The sequence below is a fragment of the Lepidochelys olivacea genome (assembly GCF_965140295.1).
Source record: "Lepidochelys olivacea isolate rLepOli2 genome assembly, chromosome: 8".
Classification (NCBI taxonomy): domain Eukaryota; kingdom Metazoa; phylum Chordata; order Testudines; family Cheloniidae; genus Lepidochelys; species Lepidochelys olivacea.
Window position 1 is genome coordinate 90,258,907 of NC_140418.1, and position 18,636 is coordinate 90,277,542.

The following is an 18,636-nucleotide window of genomic DNA, read 5'->3' on the forward strand; positions in this document are numbered from 1 at the left end:
GGCCTCATTCTCCCTCATCAATTTTAATGGGACTTTACTGGCCTGACAAGCTATGCTTCGGCAACGTTTGTATAAGAAAAAGACTCCTTGGGTATCTGTCAGAAGCAGATGGGGTAACACAGTGTGTTTGGAGTTCAGTCCTGTGTACCTTTGTCATTTGTGTCCATGGCTGATCTAGTGGCAGGTTGCTAGATGGTTGCCATCTTGCTCTTCAGCATGCTGCAAATCTGAGTTCCAGACCCAGAAGTCCTTTCTTCCCCAGCCTCTCCTGTATGTACATGCTACCTTTGCGCTGTGCCAAGGGAGGGGCTGGAGCCAGTAGTATTAGGGTGACCAGACAGCAAATGTGAAAAATCGGGACAGGCAGTGGGAGGTAATAGGAGCCTATATAAGAAAAAGACCCAAAAATCGGGACTGTCCCTATAAAATTAATTTTTATCAATGACACGGGAGAAAACATGAAATAATTTTTGATAACATTTTCAGGCAACACAAAGATTAGAGGAGTGGTAGATAATGAAGAGGACAAGTCACTGATGCAGAGCAATCTGCATCACTTGTTAAGCTAGGCATAAGCAAACAACATGCATTTCAATATGGTCAAGTGCAAGGGCATACAAAACAAAGAAAGAATGTAGGCCATACTTGCAGGATGGGGGACTCTATCATGCAAAGCAGTGACTGAAAAAACTTGGGAGTTATGGTGGATAATCAGCTGAACATTCGCTCCCAATGCAATGCTGTGAGCAAAAGAGCTAATGCAATCACTGGATACATAAACAAGGAAATATTAAGTAGGAGTAGGGAGGTCATAATACTTCTGTATTGGGCTCGGCTGAGACTGCTACTGGAATACTGTGTCCAGTTCTGGTGTCCACACTTCAAGAGGCATGTTGATGAATAGAAAAGAGGTCAGAGAAGAGCCACAAGAATGATTGTAGATTGGAAAAAATCTATTCTAAATAAGTTTTTATACCATGCTCATCAACATAGTATCTGAGCTCCTTCCAAGAGTGCATTAAGCAACATGACTACACATCTGTCGTGTGTTGTTTGTTCTCTCATCTTCTTTGCATAAGGAGAAGTATGTGCAGTGGAGTGTCTTGTTTTGATAGGGTTGTTTTTGTTTTGGTTAAGTAAATATACCTGTGGCTGTGTGTTTATATAAGGCAAGGTCAAAGAAATGCACCCTGCACTTAGAGCAGAAAGTGGTGCGGTTTGCGATGTTCCTTCGTTCATGGGGAGTTCATTCCGCACAGTCATTATACATGTTCTACAGAGAGACTCAAGTAACAATCTATTTATCTTATCAAAAAGGTTAAGTTACTGGATCACAGTCTCTAACGATCTACATGGACAACAGACATTTGATAACGGAGGTCTCTCCAATAGACAAAGGTATAATAAGATCCAATACCTGGAAGTTGAAGCTAGACAAATTCACACTAAAAATAAAACACTTTTTTTTTTTAAATAGTGAGGGTTAATCAACCATTATACAACCTCCTAAGAGTTATAATGGATTCTCTATCACTAGCAATTATTAAATCAAGATTTGATGTTTTTCTAAAATATATGCTCTTGTTCAACCACAGCTACCGGATATGAAACAGGGGAGTGCTGTTATTATTAGTTAATTATATTAATTCAGGGGAAATCTGTGGCCTGTGTTACGTGAGGTCAGACGAAATGATCACAAAAGTCAAATGTACCTACTCAGGTATTTCACCACTCACACAGCTACGCCACTGTTGAGAATGCAATGTACACAGGGATCAGACTCTCTTTATCACAGGGTCATCTAACCCAGAACTTGTCAACACTACAGCTTTCACCATTGCTCCACCAGAGCTAAGGTACACACTCTAATTTTCCTAGTATGGACAACCAAGCTATAGGGGCAACATGCTGAAAAGAATATTGTGGTATCCGACAGGGGACTTCTGGGAAACTGTTTCTGTATTCATTGGGAAAAGGATGTCAAAATTATTTTCTAGGGACAGAAAACAAAATAAGTGAGACTGAAGGGTCACCAAAGAGAAAGGAAAACTAAACCAAAAAACCCAAACGAAACCGAACCATGAAAAGTACCATGAAAATTGTGAAATCAAACCACTGGGCCAGACGCTCTGTTGTGTAAATCAGCATAGCCCCATTACTACTCTCATGTACACCAACTGAGAACATGGCTCTTTGTGGAAAGAAGAACTTGACAAAAATCCAGAGAAGTATTGAGAATTGTATGTGTTTTGTTCTGACTATCTCTGTAATGCCTTGTCACTCAAGTCACATAGTAAGTGACTGAATAACTGGCACATATTGAGAGAGGGTCACATACATCTCACTGTCATTGGTGTTCAGTCTGACAGCTAGCTTGTAATTTACCATTGCAAGACATTAGAGTTTAGAGTGGACATTACACAATAATTCATAACTCTGTCCCTAAAAAATGCAATAACTTATTAAAATGTGGAAAATTGGCAACACGGAAACCTTCCCACGGACATTTTAAATTTATGTGAGTTTAAACTATTTTGCTCTTCAATAATAAAAAGGAATGGTTTCCACAGAAACTGTAATGTGATTTTTTCGCTGTTTGTGAGATACAAAAACACTTACTGATGTCTCAGACTGACTTCTATATTTTTTTCTATTTTTATGAGGAGGAAAAAAAAAATCCACTCTCCTGTTATCCAGGTTTTCTGGATGAGGTTACAAAAATAACTTACTTTGGTTTATGTTTTCAGAAACATTTTTTTCAGTCTGGCTGCAATTAAAATAAACAGATTTTGAACTGTTAATATTATTGTGCAAGAATTACATCTTGTAGATTCATTACTAGAACTTGCAACTCTCGAAACTGTGTGACACTCAAACAGAAATTCAACATTATGCCATTGGAATTCACAGTAGAATTCAACTAAATAAAATTTCTCTGAGAGAGAAAACTGGAGACAGAATATACATTTGGACCATAACTATTTCACAGACTTTCTTTTTTGCCAAATTATTTCAGCACACGTCTGATTTTATTACCTATAGTTATGGTTTTAAGTTATCAGTTTAATCCATCTATTAAAATAAAGCTGGAAATGTTTAACATTCTAATGCAAGACCAGTCCATTACTCAACTGCCATCACACCATGAGATGCAAAATAAAGAACGAAGACAGGCATGTTTTTAAGGACTTCTGTATGGCATGGTGCAACAGGCTCCCTTCTCCAGCCTTTAGACCACCACCAACAGGCCAGATGCTTTTGAATTATTGGGTCTCCTTCCCCAGATCACCAGTATAGCCTTGTGCAGCAAGTATCTTTCTTCCTTTTATCAGATTTTTCTTACGTGTCACCAGCTTTGCAACAATTTGAACAAATTTCTTTTGTGACCATAATTTTTGTTTCACCTCTTTGAACAGAACCTTACAACCCTAGTACTCACTATCATCAGCACCCATATACTGCTGCTTTTGTGAGTCCTTCATGAATTATCTTCTGTTCCCTCTCTCACTTTGAATGGGCAAGGTTCAGATAACTTTTCATGATTTAAGTGCCTGATAAAATGCCTCTAGACAACTCATAACCACCTTTCCTTTCAAAATCACATTGCCAAAGCAATAATTCCAACAAGTAAAAATAACCTCCTTTGATCCATTGTGAAGCTATAAATCCTGAACATGTAAACAGCTTCACTGACCTGAGTGAACTAGCTGGGTTACTTGTCAAAGCCATACTTACACAATAGCCATAAAATCATCAACACACCATAATCTGTTAAAATTACTGAAGGCATTAAGATCATTTAGGATCAATGAACACATATATAATGAAGCGCATCATATCTTTAATACTGAACAGGCTTTAAAAAATTCATTTTTCTGGAAGAATGAAAAGAAAACGTGTGTAATGAGGCTGACTTAATTGACAGAGTTTCAGAAATCAAAGCAAGTAAAAATTAATGAAAGGCCACATGGTCTATTGGTTAGAGCGAAGATCCAGCAGGCTCCTGGGAACTCATCTGAGCACACAGTTCACTGTAGGTCCTTGAACCTCAGTCAACACAGCTGACTAACTGGGGAGGGAATGGCAGCAAGACCCTCATTAAAAAGAAAAATGCTGCAGCTCATCTTTTCTGGGTACATTTATTTCATTCTCTCACTCCACTAAGCATCCTCCTGTAGACAAACACTCGCACCTCTGTATATACTGGACTTTTTGTTTTGTCAGTCCAATAAATGTCTCACAGTGAAGCAGATTTGCCAAGAGCATATGTCCCTGAATGGGCATGGCCAGCTTTCAGCTACCAAAGTGCTTGGATTTGGGATTTGATTCACCTGTACATTCTGCAGACTATGAAACTGTGTCCTTGTTTGGCACTCTACAATAAAACAAGGGTATCGCAGAAATTACAGTCGTCCTGTGTTCAACTGCATCTAAAAATAGCTAAAATTGAGAGGTCAAAACAGAGAACGGTTACTCCCTTTTCAGGGTGGCTGATTTAAGGGTTGGGGCAAAGAACTGGGCACTGTGTTGACAGTATGTTTGTCCTTATGTAAATCTAGGAAGGAATACATGTGAGAAAGGGCTAAGAACTTTGCCATTCACCTGGGAGAGATGACAATCACAGTACAACTACTTTGATTGCCAGGGTAGGGGCTTATATGGAGCTATTCACAGGCTCACTAATGATACCTTGTTGTTTCAGACTTGTACCACCTATCAGCTCAGGGCTTTAAGATGGCTACAGATCTAGAAACTCTCATAATGAAGTTAATAGTCTGCCAACACACCTCTTCTTATTTCTCAAGTTATGTAATAGCAGAAGCTTCAGCTGGTCTCATTATTGCAAGCACATATCAGGTGTCCCTCTCCATAGGAACTGGGCATACTGTAAACAGTTAAGAATAAAAACAACAAAACAGGTACTAAATACACACACCATGACCCCTTGCAGCTCAGCAACCTTCAAGGCCAATTGCTGGGGTTTTAGATTAAGCAACTAGCAGAAAGCCTGGACAAAGGAGATATGTCATACGATGCTTCCTGAATGCAGCTTAGATGTATTTCTGACAGAAGCAACTTCCAGAAACTAAGCCTTGCTACTGAGAACACACTGCTGTCTGTTCCTATCCACATTAGTGAGCAATGTTTTAACTTAAAAACAAGTAGGTAAAATATATCAGTTAAAAAAATTAGTAATTTACTTTCTGCTAAGTGGTTGAAGTATTATTAATCTGTTTTCCTTTATGTTGTCTGCATTCATACACATCAATAAAATAATTAGATATTATACATAGGATTTCCAGTTGAAGCTATTAAAAAGTTACAGTGAATACACTGGAGTAATGGGACATTGATTTCTAGCTCATAAATATGAGATTAACAAATTTACATTCTGTAAATAGTAGTGTTAGTTTAATTAGGGCTTTACTTACACGGCCTCTTTCTGATAGCGAAAAGGGGCCACATCCTCAGCTGGTGTAAATCAGACTGTACTTCAGTGGAGCTATACTAATTACATCAGGTGTGGATCTGGCCAATTGTATTTTTTTCCTTCATTTCCATTTATACTACTGTACACATAAAGAAAATTATTCTGGTATAGCTCAAACTAAAGGACTGGGGGAAAAAGGTAGTATACTCCATTAGTTCAAGAGCCTCTACTAAGGGCTTGTCTATATGGGAAAGTTAGTGTGACATAAGCTAGCATTTGAAGTGCCATAGCTATTCTGTACTAACCCCCTGCATGGACACTTTCGTTTCGCACTGAGTGCCTTTTTGTGACTTAGATCAATCCACTTTAAAGTGGACTTAAATGAGAGACCTTTTGGGGTACTACAGGACTGGATAATTATCTAAGAGTAACTACAGGATTGTGCTTAATATATAGTACAAACTATTAACAAAATCTTTTGCAATTTTTATTTATTTCAGCAATTTCCATCTTTGAAGGCTGACGCATACGTTCACTTTTATGCTTAACGTTTCTTGCCTCTTAACTACATATGCTTTTTGTTTTGCCTCATGCTAATGCTAAGATGGCATATTTTCCATTTCCCTTGGCAAACATGAAAAGAGTAGTTACCTATAGCTTATTGCCCAAGAGCCAGGTATTACCTTTGATTCTCACTCAGAACTCCCAGTAAGTTGGGCACAAAGATCAAAGATATTCTGTGCTCCAAAAAGAGAAACAAGATTCTAGCATGAATATTTCAAAACATGAACAGGATTTAAGATCTTTCAGGAACTGCCTGCTCAGCAAAAGACCCATAAAACCAGCAACAAACAACAAAGCAGACACAACCACGTTTTCAATACCTTATTTTTTCTATATGCTGTTATTATTGGCTATGGTAAGCTTGCACTGTGCTTGAACTTTCCCAGAAGATTTAATGTTCAAAGTAGTTACAAACAGGGCTTCTTAAAATAGATTTTTTAAAACAAATACTGTAAACTGCATGTAAAAATCAAGCCCATCAGAACTAGAGATAGAACCACTGAAATAAGAGATGAGTCCTGACTATCAAGGGGTTCATAGAACTTTCCTTGGAGATGCCAATTCAGCCACACAATGAGAGGGAAATGAAAGAGAATAATCGGAGTTCAACGAGAGGTAATTCACAGAACTATACTTTATACAGTTTATTTCACTAGAGATTGAAATTTTATACATAGTATAAAGGGGTATCCTGATATCACACGTATACTTACTTTACTGTACTGTTTATGAACCAATTTTTTTTACATAATACAGTATTAAGTACCCTATTTGTTAAAACAGTATTCAGAAATCTTTAAAAAAAAACCTACATAAATGGATGTTTATCATATGCACAGTGCAAGAATGTTTTTATAACATTTTAATCACACAATGTGAATCTAAAATACAACACTGTGATTTAAAACTAATTTAAAATTACGATGCCCCATGTTGTATTAGAGAGACTTGATTAATCCCTGCATGAATCACAAAGCAGTATTAAATTCCAGATAAACAGCAGCAGCTTATAATTACGATTTCAACAGAAACCTTCTGTAACAACCTGAATTTTACAATGTGTTTTACCACCTTCTGGTTTTGCCAATGGTCTAAGGAAACAGAGAAATGGGATGTATTTCATTTTGGAATTCTCTGATTGTTAATGCAGTTCAAATACTGTATTATTACAGTGAAAGGAATCCTGTGCCAGATCCTGAGGGTCTTTAAGGGTGGTCAGAGGTGTAAAGACAGGGAGAATACTTAGTGCTTTGGTAGGGAAGCAGAGGATTCTCCCCTTTTGCAAATTTAAAAACACCCAGCCTATTACAAATCAGGTGGTAAAGTTTACACAAAACGACTGTGGCTAGAAAACATGTAAACAAATCAGAGAGTGATTCTTCATTTTCTCTTTTTGCAAAGTGGGGCTGTGGATGAATATCAGCTAATAAGAAACAGACACCTTCCTTGGAAGAATGACTTCACCATCGCACAGAATGTATGCTGTCCTTGTCAATAGTCACTAATGTGTTTTCCCCTCCCCCCAAAGTTCATGAATGTTTCAAGTTCAATAAATAGTAGAAAAATAATCCTTTACTTAAAAATCTTGAGATGCACTGTCCCAGGTCCCACACAGCAATTGTAAGAGCAATGTACTTTCTAAAAAACAAACGGAAACCTCAAAAAACCCATTTCTGTATCCAGCACCTTTTTTGTCTCTGGCTGCACAGATTTATACTCTTCCAGTTAAGAAAAGTAAAACATCTTCATCTTCTTTGAGCTCTCCCTTCTCTTGGCTCAGCTTAACAGGGTTCCTAAAGTTTCAGTTACTGTATAAACTTTTATCCCTGTGTTTGGAGGATTAACAGGCCTCCTGCTGCATTTTATTAAAATGTTATGGCAGGTCCATTCATCATGCTCATTTTCCCTCCATTCCAGAGCCAACGTTACATTTTGTAAATGTAAAGGTTGTGTGCGTGTAACAGCTTCTTTAGGAAGGTAGTTAAACCACTCCTGGTAAAAGCACAACCACAAAGCTCCCCATTGCTGTATGGATCGTTGCTAACGAACTGCATTTCTTTTGTCATCTTTTCCCAAAGAATAAAGTCTATTAGCATTCCGCATCCACAGTGTGCACTGTGACTGCCGCCTGTAAGTGGTGGCTGTGATGAAGAGTTGGATGGTGCAACCTGTAGTGGTGAAACTTGTGACTCAAGAGTGCAGCTGTTTGAGGTGGGGTATCAAGATCTAAATCTTCATCGTGGTTTCCAACATCAACACCAGCTGATAGTGGATCATTATTGCATGGAGGATTTTCACTGTCTTCCTGAGGACTCATAGTGCTATAGCCTAGAACACAAAACAACACAAAAGAACAGATAGTCTAGGGCAAAAGGCCCAACATTTCAAGGTGCTGAATACCCCAAAACCCATTGAAATCAATGGAGGAACTCAGTAATTTACAGAATAGGGCCCAACAAACAGTTTTCAAATAAAGACACACAGTAGACAATCTTGTACAGTTTTAAAATAGTTCCTTCCTCCCTCTTCTCCCCTGCTTTTAAATAGCCTCTTGGCAGCTTCACTTTGAAATATCTGGTTCCCTACCAAACAAACAAACCTACCTACCTACTGGCATTTATTTAAAGATACACAATAAAGAAGAAGTATGGTTTTGGAGGCAAAAGCCTTGAAAATTATTTGGACTTTGCAAATAGATAAGGAACAAAAACTAGGTCAAATTTTGAGCTATACTCTTTAAATTGTACATTATTCCCATTCCTAATAAACTAAAACTTCCTTAGAAAAGCCATCAACTATTCTAACTGTAAATACTTCACATTATTGCTGTATGATTTTTTAAAATGATATATATATACATTTAAAATGAAAAAGGTCCTTGCAGATGAAAGTGTTCTATTTTCAAAGTTCTGAAATTTTTGTAAAAAATATTACAGAACTTTTCTTAAAGTTTCAGAAGTGACAGAATATTAATATTCTGCTGAATATACTGCAAGCATCCATCAGTACCTACCTATGAGCTGCTCTGCTCAGATTTGTGACAGCCAAACCAATCTGCTTGTAGACAGCTGAGTAGACATGTTTTGTAACAAAATATATATATATATATATAACACACTGTGTTGAGGAGTTAGATCTAGTGAATCTATAAGAAAGTACTTCAAATGGATTAATCGAGCCAAATCCTGCAAACCCTTTTCTGGCTAAAATCTCATGAAATTAAATGACTACAGCAGGGAGACAGGGAAATACTCTGAGTATCACAATGTACCCAGCCTACCAGCTACTTGAAATCTTGCCTGATCTCAGACAAGTGCCACAGCAGATCTACTGCAAAACCCTCAAAGCAGCCTGGTACGCCTGTGTTCAAGAAACCGCATCCTTTGCAACTGATCAGGCTGGATATCTGACAAGAATATTAATTTGGTCTACCAAGAAAGGAAGATAATCAAAATACATCTTATATCACCTAACTCCTAAAAAGGCTTTCATATCACGTAGCTAGTTTAATCTAGAATACCAAAAGTGAATTTCAGTTTGGTCATGGCATTTCCTGAACTTACTTTATGTGCTGTAACTATGAGAACAGTATTACAGCTCTGAAAACAAAACCCACAAAAAATAGAACATTTTGTTCTCTGCTAAATAAGGGCTTATGTTTTGTTACCTTTCAACTGTTTTAGGGTCTTGAGACTAACGTAAATTAGTTGCAAGACTGGTTACAGGACTGTTAAAATATACAGTTTAATTCTATTGATTTCACCAGGTATTTGCTGTGTGGTCTAGCAACCTCTGTCCAGCTGTTTTCTGGTCTTGCATTTCTTCTACATAAAAAAACTCTCTCATTTCTTTGAGAGAAGGGATACTGAATTGTATGAGGCACCTGAGGTGACTCAAGTGTTAAATTGCAAATCTTTCACATATATGAAGGTGCACAACATATATGAAGGTGCATAACCCTGCTGGAGAGTGCCTCGTTCCCTGGCCCAATAAGCAACTGTATTCTACTCCCAGGCAACCCCTCCCATTCCAAAGAGCACACTATTTTTGTTATCTGTACGATCGGTAGTTTTTATGATTGTTGAATTCCCTCTCTGAGAAGATACTGGCCAAGAGTAGTGAAAAGTGGCTAGTGATTTTGGCTGCCTCAATTTTTGCCTTCTCAAATTCACCTTTGAAAATCAGGGTTCTCTAAAGATGTCTCACCTTGGGCACCTGAAATCACTAGTTACTTTTCACAATCTGAGTCATAGTGTCCCTATGACTGAGAGAAACCAGGAAAGGATATGATGATGGGGAAGTCTCATCTCTCCTATCTGTGATGAAGCTATGGATATCTAAAAGAGGAGGTTACTTACCTGTAACTGGAGATTCTTGAGATGTGTGGTCCCTACCTGTATTCCACTGTGAGGTTACATATCCGCACCACACGCCCAGGGTCGGAGAGTTTTGACAGCAGTGCTGTTGGTCCGTGCAAATGTCCTGGCTCGCTTTGTGCTTCCAACTGAGGCGATTTCGCTCCCCCTTGCTTGTTGATATGGAATACAGTTGCAGTGTTGTCCGACATTATCAGGATGTAGTAAGAGTGGATAAATGGGAGAAAGAACTCACATGTTTTCCTTACTGCCCAAAGTTTCAGGACATCAGTGTGCACACCCTGGACTCTTGAGGTGTTCATGTCCCTTGTGTGGTGGTGTGGTTGTTCACATAAGCTTTCCGGCCTAGTCGGGATGCAATGGTAATGGCAGCTTTGGTCTGGAGAAGAGGGGGGACACCCACACATACATGATAAGGGTTTGTCCACCACTGGAGGGAAGGACAGTACCTTGGTGGGAACTGTGAAGGGAAGGTTCATAGATGACTTGGTGAGCACACTGACTGTAGCCTTGCTTGAAGATAACTTGCTTGAAGGTTGAGTCTCATGAATGGAGTGATCTATGGGCATGAGGCCATGTGGCCAAGTATGGACAGGCATGCCTTGGTCGTCACTTGAGGATTGCTCATAACGTGAGCTAATGATCTCGTTCATAATCTGGAACCTGTCTGTGGGCAGGTAAGCCTCAGAGTGATAGAGTTCAAAGTTGCCTCAATGAAGTCCACAGACTGTGTGGGGGTGAACACAGACTTTTCGATGTTTACACTGACTTCCAGAGAGGTGAGGAGGATCACAGAAATAGATGCGTAGGCCTCTTGGCGGGATATGGCGGTGAGCAGCCAGTTGTCGAGGTACAGGAAAAAACGTAGGCCATTATGTCTGATATGAGCAGCCACCACTGAAAATACCTGTGAATACTGAATGGTAGCACTCTGTATTGCAAATGGTCGGATCCCACCATAAATCTGAGAAAGTGTCTGTGGGAGGGACGAATGTCTATGTCAAAGTACGAGTCTTTCACATCGAGAGTCATGAACCATGTGCCTTTATCTAATGATGAAATTATCGCTGCCAACATGACCATGCGAAATCTGAGTTTGTGGATGAAGCAACTGAGATGACAGAGATTGAGGATTGGTCTCCATCCGCCCTTGTGGTTGGGTATGAAGAAGCAGGTAGAGTAAAATCCCATTCCATGATATTGTGGTGGAGGAACACATTCTGTTGCCCCTCACTACAGTAAAGAGCTCATCTCTTGGGTGAGAATACTGTCATGAGAGTGGTCCCCAAAGGGATGGGTATGGGGGTTTTGGAGGAGGTTGCATCACAAACTTGATTGTATTGCCATAGTGGATGATGTTCAGCACCCACTTGTCTATCATACTCCAGGTGTCAAAAAAGAGTGCTAGACGACCCCCAAATGGAGTAGGGCAGTTATGAGGTGTTAAGCTTATTGGTTCACGGATGTCGAGCTCGCATCAAAAATATCTCCTGGCTGGGGGCTGAGATTGAAATGTCGAGGCAGTAGCAGGAGGCATGGGAAAGAGGGACCTTTGAACCTTTTGTTTTTTACCTGATTGTTTGGATGGCCTTCAGTGGTGAAAGTGTTGGTACCTATACTGCGGTGTGGTTGACTGGTGATGAAACTTCCTTTTGGGGGCCGGTGTATAAATGCCCAGTGATTGAAGGGTGGCCCTAGAATCCTTGAGGGTGTGTAGGGAATTGTCCATCTTCAAGAGGTGGGATTCAACATAGGGGAGGTTCTCAGTGGTGTTCTGGACCTCCCTGGGGAATCCTGAAGAATGGAGTCAGGGCTCTCTTTGCATAATGATGACCGTAGCCAAGACCCTAGAGGAAGTATCAGCCACAGCAAATGCAGTTCTGGCTATTAATTTATCTTCCTCAGTGAGAGCTTGGAAAGGGGTAGAGTCCTACTGTGGGAGACTGCTGGTGAATTCCTCAAACAGCATAAATGAGGAAATCATATTTAGCCAATAGCGCTTGATAATTGGCTATCTTGAATTGTAAACTGGACGATGAGAAAACCCCTCCCCAGTAAGTCTAAGCACAGGCACTGACTTGTATTTTTCCTGGTGGGAGCTCCACCCCTCCCCTGAGGCCTCACCATCTCTCCAGCTCTTCCCCCAAGGCCCTGCCCTCATTCCACCTCTTCTTGTTCCCACTCTGTCCCCTTCCCTGAGGCCCCGCTCTCGCTCCACCTCTTCCCAACCTCGCTCTGCCCCCTCCCCCGAGGCCCTGCTCTCCTTGCTTGTTACTCCCTCCTCTCTGTCCCCCCTTCCCCAGCGCATCCCACCTGCTGAACAGCTGATTGGCAGTCAGCCCTGGGGGCCAGAACCAGTATGGCTGGTGGGTGCTGAGCACCCCCTATTTTTTTCCATGGGTACTTGAGCCCCTGAGCCCCCATGTAGTTGGCGCCTATGGGTCTAAGTATTTTCCTTTTTAACTAGTGGCATAGATCTAGGATTTTGCTGCTTGGATCTTTTGGAAGCAGCCTGAACCACCACAGAATTGGGAGGTGGGTGGGAAAATAGAAATTCTGAGCCTTTAGCTGGTACACAATAGTGTCTCTCCACACCCTTGAGTGTAGGAGCACAAGTGGTGGGTGTGTGCCACATCATTCTAGCCAGTCTTGTGGGTGCTGAAGTATGAAGGATGTTCAAAAGCTTGTGTTGAGAGTCTTGGATCTCCATGATATTGTGGTGGAGTAACTTGTGCTATTGCCCCTCATTGCAGTAAAGAGCTCACATCTTGGGTGAGAATACTCTCATGAGAGTGGTCCCTGAAGGGATGGGTACAGGGTGTTCTGGATCTCTTTGGGGAATCCTGAAGAATGGACTAGTATCCTCCTCCTGAGCCTCCTGCTTCCCCTCCAAGAATGCAGTTGTGGCTATTAATTTACCTTCCTCAATGAGAGCTTGGAAATGGGTACTGACTGCTGGTGAACTCCTCAAACAGCTTAACTGAGGAAATCGTATTTAGCCAATAAAAAGAACAGGAGTACTTGTGGCACCTTAGAGACTAACAAATTTATTAGAGCATAAACTTTCGTGGGCTACAGACCACTTCACTGGATGCATAGAATGGAACATATAGTAAGAAGATATATACACACATACAGAGAAGGCGGAAGTTGCCATACAAACTGTAAGAGGCTAATTAATTAAGATGAGCTATTATCAGCTGGAGAAAAAAACTTTTGTAGTGATAATCAAGATGGCCCATTTAGACAGTTGACAAGAATACTTGTCAGGATACTTGTGAGGATACTTAACATGGGGAAATAGATTCAATATGTGTAATGACCCAGCCACTTCCTGTCTCTATTAAACCCAAGTTAATGGTATCTAGTTTGCATATTAATTCAAGCTCAGCAGTTTCTCGCTGGAGTCTGTTTTTGAAGCTTTTCTGTTGCAAAATTGCCACCTTAAGTCTTTTACTGAGTGGCCAAAGAGGTTGAAGTGTTCTCCGACTGGCTTTTGAATGTTATGATACCTGATGTCAGATTTGTGTCCATTTATTCTTTTCCGTAGAGACTGTCTGGTTTGGCCAATGTACATGGCAGAGGGGCATTGCTGGCACATGATGGCATATACCACTTTGGTAGATGTGCAGGTGAATGAATCCCTGATGGCGTGGCTAATGTGATTAGGTCCTATGATGGTGTCACCTGAATAAATATGTGGACAGAGTTGGCATTGGGCTTTGTTGCAAGGATAGGTTCCTGGGTTAGTGTTTTTGTTGCGTGGCGTGTGGTTGCTGGAGAGTATTTGCTTCAGGTTGGGGGGCTGTCTGTAACCGAGGACTGGTCTGTCTCCCAGGATCTGTGAGAGTGAGGGATCATTTTTCAGGATAGGCTGTAGATCTTTGATGATGCGCTGGAGAGGTTTTAGTTGGGGGCTGAAGGTGACAGCTATTGGCGTTCTGTTATTTTCTTTGTTGGGCCTGTCCTGTAGTAGGTTACTTCTGGGTACTCTTCTGGCTCTGTCAATCTGTTTTTTCACTTCAGCAGGTGGGTATTGTAGTTTTCAGAATGCTTGATAGAGATCCTGTTGGTGCTTGTCTCTGTCTGAGGGATTGGAGCAAATGTGGTTGTATCTTAGAGCTTGGGCTGTAGACAATGGATCATGTGGTGTGTCTCGATGGAAGCTGGAGGCATGTAGGTAAGTATAGCGGTCAGTAGGTTTCCGGTATAGGGTGGTGTTTATGTGACCATCGATTATTAGCACTGTAGTGTCCAGGAAGTGGATCTCTTGTGTGGACTGGACCAGGCTGAGGTTGATGGTAGGATGGAAATTGTTGAAATCATGGTGGAATTCCTCAAGGGCTCTTTTCCATGGGTCCAGATGATTATTATTATATTATAATAAATTATAATAAATTTAGCCAATAGTGCTTGATAATATGGCCAGTTGGAGGGATCGATGTGTGCTCGTGGAGGTCCCATGCCAATGACTCAGAGGCAGATGTGGCGGTGGCTGTTCCCAGGGTCGTGCAAGTCTTTTGGGAAATGAGTAAGAGCAGTATGGGAGAGGCAGTTCTTCCGGTGGGTCTGAATCCCCCAAGGAAGAAAAGGTTGCCTGGGTTCCAATGATGGCAACATTGGTGCTGCCAGAGACACGTATGTAATACGTGGTGGGGATGATAGGCTCAGCACTGCAGGCAGATCTTTCAGGGGAGATGAGTTCTCTGGGGACGGAAGGTCCCGATGGAGTGGGGGATTCTGGATCCGGGAAAAGTAAAAATGTCTTGTAGCGCAGCCATGGATCCGGATCTCCCATGAGTAAGACAGATTCTATCTGTTTGGGCTGCCGGAGCCGAAGATGGTATCCGGCAGTGGTTGGACTTCACCGGTGTTGGGAGGGTCCTGGGTCTTGTGAGGAGCTCGGGACGGCGGTACCAGTGGGGGCCATTCTAGAGGTGGTGCAATCCAGGCAGAGGATGGGGCATTAAGCTAAAGAGCTCGTGTTATAACACTGCTCTCACAAAAATAGCTTCATTGCTGGACGGTGTCATGCATTCAGAGGTGTCAAAATTGTTTAACTATGAAGCAATAAGGAGCAAAGATTTTTTTTTTTTGGGTCTGGCATTATCTCCTATGTTGCCAAACAAGCTGAGAATGCAGAGTCATTAGGAGTTTAAAGGTCTTACCGTGATCGCTCTCTGTTCCTGATCGCCCCCAGTACCGACGTCTACGTTCTGGACTATGTGCGTGCCGCTCAATTACAGCTGCTATAAACCGTGTGTTGCTGACTAGAAAAGAAAAGAGAGCAGGGTTTGTTTTAAAACAGAGTGTTTTTACTAAGTTATATTAATGGAGCAATTCAATAACAAGGAATCAGACATGTTTTATAAACTACTTCTTTCAGAGGCTGCTATGAAATTCTTATAGGGATTACGAGCTTCCACATCACAGAAATGATGGGACAAAGGTTTGCTGAGAAGTGCATGTCCTCGTCCAGTGCTGAGAGCAGGATGAATATAACTCTGATTTACCCCACTGTCTGCTTTGATTAATGAAAGTTATGAAGGTTCCCTGTAGCAATGCCAGAACACAGAGACCTCGGAGGCATCTAAAGCCTGCTCAACATTTAAACTGAAAAGCAAGACTTACTGACATGAGCTATATTAGTATCAATGGATACAAGCTGCAGAACTCAGATCCAGCTCTGGTTTTTGAACCTTTGACGTTGTTCAGATCTGGGATTTTGATTCAGCCCATTTTAAAGAGAGGGCCACATGGGAAATTCTGACCTCTCCCAAAATCCAGAGGCCTTGGGCCCATCACTATACAATAGAATTATTATACACAATATTACAGTCATAACTGAATGGCAAAGAATTAAGTGCAAGCAGGATTTACTGATTTTTCATTTAACTCTCTTGTTGAACTGACGCTAGGAATTAAAAGGCCAGATTGTGCCTGCCCCTTCCAAGGCTGCTCACGGGCAGGAGCTTACACCCCCATGCAGTCAGAACTGCAGTCCCTCCGCTCTCTAAGAGCCATTCCCAGAGCTGGTTGGGCCACACAGGGGGCGCCCCACTACAGAAAGGATGTGGACAAAATGAAGAGAGTCCAGCGGAGGGCAACGAAAATGATTCGGGGGCTGGAGCACATGACCTGTGAGGAGTGGCTGAGGGAACTGGGATTGTTTAGTCTGCAGAAGAGAACAGTGAGGGGGGATTTGACAGCAGCCTTCAACTGCCTGAAGGGGGGTTCCAAGGAGGACGGAGCTCGGCTGTTCTCAGTGGTGGCAGAGGACAGAACAAGGAGTAATGGTCTCAAGTTGCAGTGGGGGAGGTTTAGATTGGATATTAGGAAACACTATTTCACTAGGAGGGTGGTGAAGCACTGGAATGGGTTACCTAGGGAGGTGGTGGAATCTCCATTCTTAGGGGTTTTTAAGGCCCAGCTTGACAAAGCCCTGTCTGGGATGATCTCATTGGGGTTAGTCCTGCTTTGAGCAATCTTCCAGCCCTAATCTTCTCTGATTCTCTGAGAGCTTGCCACGCTGTAATATGTGGCAGAATAGGCAAGCTCCCACTGCACGTTAGTGGGCACTATATGGCCCAAAACTAAGAATAATTTTTTGGGGTGAGACTGAAGGACACGAAGGGTTACAAACTAAGACAGTTAATCCTTTGGCCCTGTTATTTTGTAGAGCAAAGGTCACACTGTTATATCAAGGTGTTAAGAGAAAAGAAAAACCCTCCACATATTTTTAATATTAAAGCAAGCCAAAGCAAGAAGCTCACCAAATCTTAAGCCTAATACTGGCATATTTTACAGTGACACAGCTCAGCACTTACTGATTCCTCTGTCTTCATGGCTGTCATCATCTCTCTCATCCCTATCATTCTCCAGGTTGGACATACGCACTGACATTTCTACACACCATTACAAACAGAAAAATGTAACTGTTAAGAGAAAAATTTTGGATCAACTCATTAACGACTCTCAGCCTGGTGGAGTGGTGGAAGCACTCTGCGTTATTGTGCTGGAGTACTATGCTTTGGGGCCAGTTGGGGACTAGACGTACCAGGAAGAGGATATGCCGGTATCCTTGAAAGGAACTGTATGTGTAAGACTTGAGCGATGCAGAAAGTTTAGAGAACAGGCTCAGACTGAGTCAGTATGGTCCAGTGGATAAGGTACTGGACAGGGAGTCAGGAGACCTGGGTTTTATTCTCAGCTCTGAGACTTGGGCAAATCACTTCCCCTCCTCATGCCTCTATCTCCCCTACCACACTTTGTGTGGTTGACTACTTAGATTGCAAACCTGAATGCCTTGATACAGTGTCTAGTACAACAGAGCCCCAGTTTCAGCTGGAGCTTTTTTTAGTATTCGTGTATTACAAATAATAATAATATTCATAATTTTGCTCTTCTTCCCTTCCTTTTGTAAGTAAAAGATGCCACAATGATGAATTTCTCTCAGAGTGCAAGTGAGGAGCCAGGGAGAAAAAGATACAACCAAAAAGCAGCCCCGACGGAGGCATTTTGAACATTATAATTGTAATAAACCGCTGGCAACAGCGCCTATTACTTGCTAGAAAACAACCTACTATTCAGAAGTGACAGGACCGGTATTAAGCTGGGTTTACTGCTTTAGCTCGAGGAAAGTCATATTCACAGCATCCTGAGACTTGCCCTAGCATTTTCTGTCCAGGTCTTCCCAAGGAGGCAGCAAGTCTAGCTGTGTACCCAACAGCGGACAGTAGCACACAAGTAGGTTGGACAGTAAATACATCATTTACATAAGGAGGGGAGTGGGAGATAAAATGGGGATCAGAAGAGAAGCAAGAATAAAGGATTCCCAAGGGATAAACCAAAAAATGATCTTTGAAACTAGGCAGAAGAATGTACAAAACAGCTAAATTTTTATCCTCACTGCTAATATCTCCCTCATGAGTTATCAGCTCACCCTGTGCAGCAAGAGGTGACATGTGCTGGTGACTCCTCCGGTGGATCTGGTGACGATACGCGTATACTGCCAGAACGAGCACCATGATGCATCCCATAATACCTCCAGCTACAGGACCAACGGGAGCACTTTTTATCATGTTCAAAGTGACCACCTCATCTCCTTAAAAAACCCGAAAACCAATAAAAAAACCAGAGCATAAATATCTTGCAAAAAGGTTTAAATCAGCATTTCTATAACATTAAAATAAACTCAAGGCTTCAGTACATGACTTTTGTGCACCTACATTGATGGTGTATATAACAAAATACTGGCAGTTTAAC

General features: G+C 41.5%; 1 protein-coding gene across 1 annotated transcript in view; it reads right to left on the reverse strand.

The window, feature by feature from the left end:
- Positions 1–6,750: 6,750 nt before the first annotated feature.
- The window catches only part of CACHD1 (cache domain containing 1), a 182,128-nt gene continuing 170,242 nt past the window's right edge, over positions 6,751–18,636 (reverse strand). The window contains exons 24-27 of the mRNA XM_084636325.1: positions 18,314–18,475; positions 17,199–17,276; positions 15,540–15,641; positions 6,751–8,323 (exon numbers count right to left, since the gene is read on the reverse strand). Of these exons, the coding sequence (XP_084492451.1) occupies positions 8,085–8,323; positions 15,540–15,641; positions 17,199–17,276; positions 18,314–18,475 (581 nt within the window). The 3' untranslated portion in view covers positions 6,751–8,084. The remainder of the gene's footprint in view (positions 8,324–15,539; positions 15,642–17,198; positions 17,277–18,313; positions 18,476–18,636) is intronic.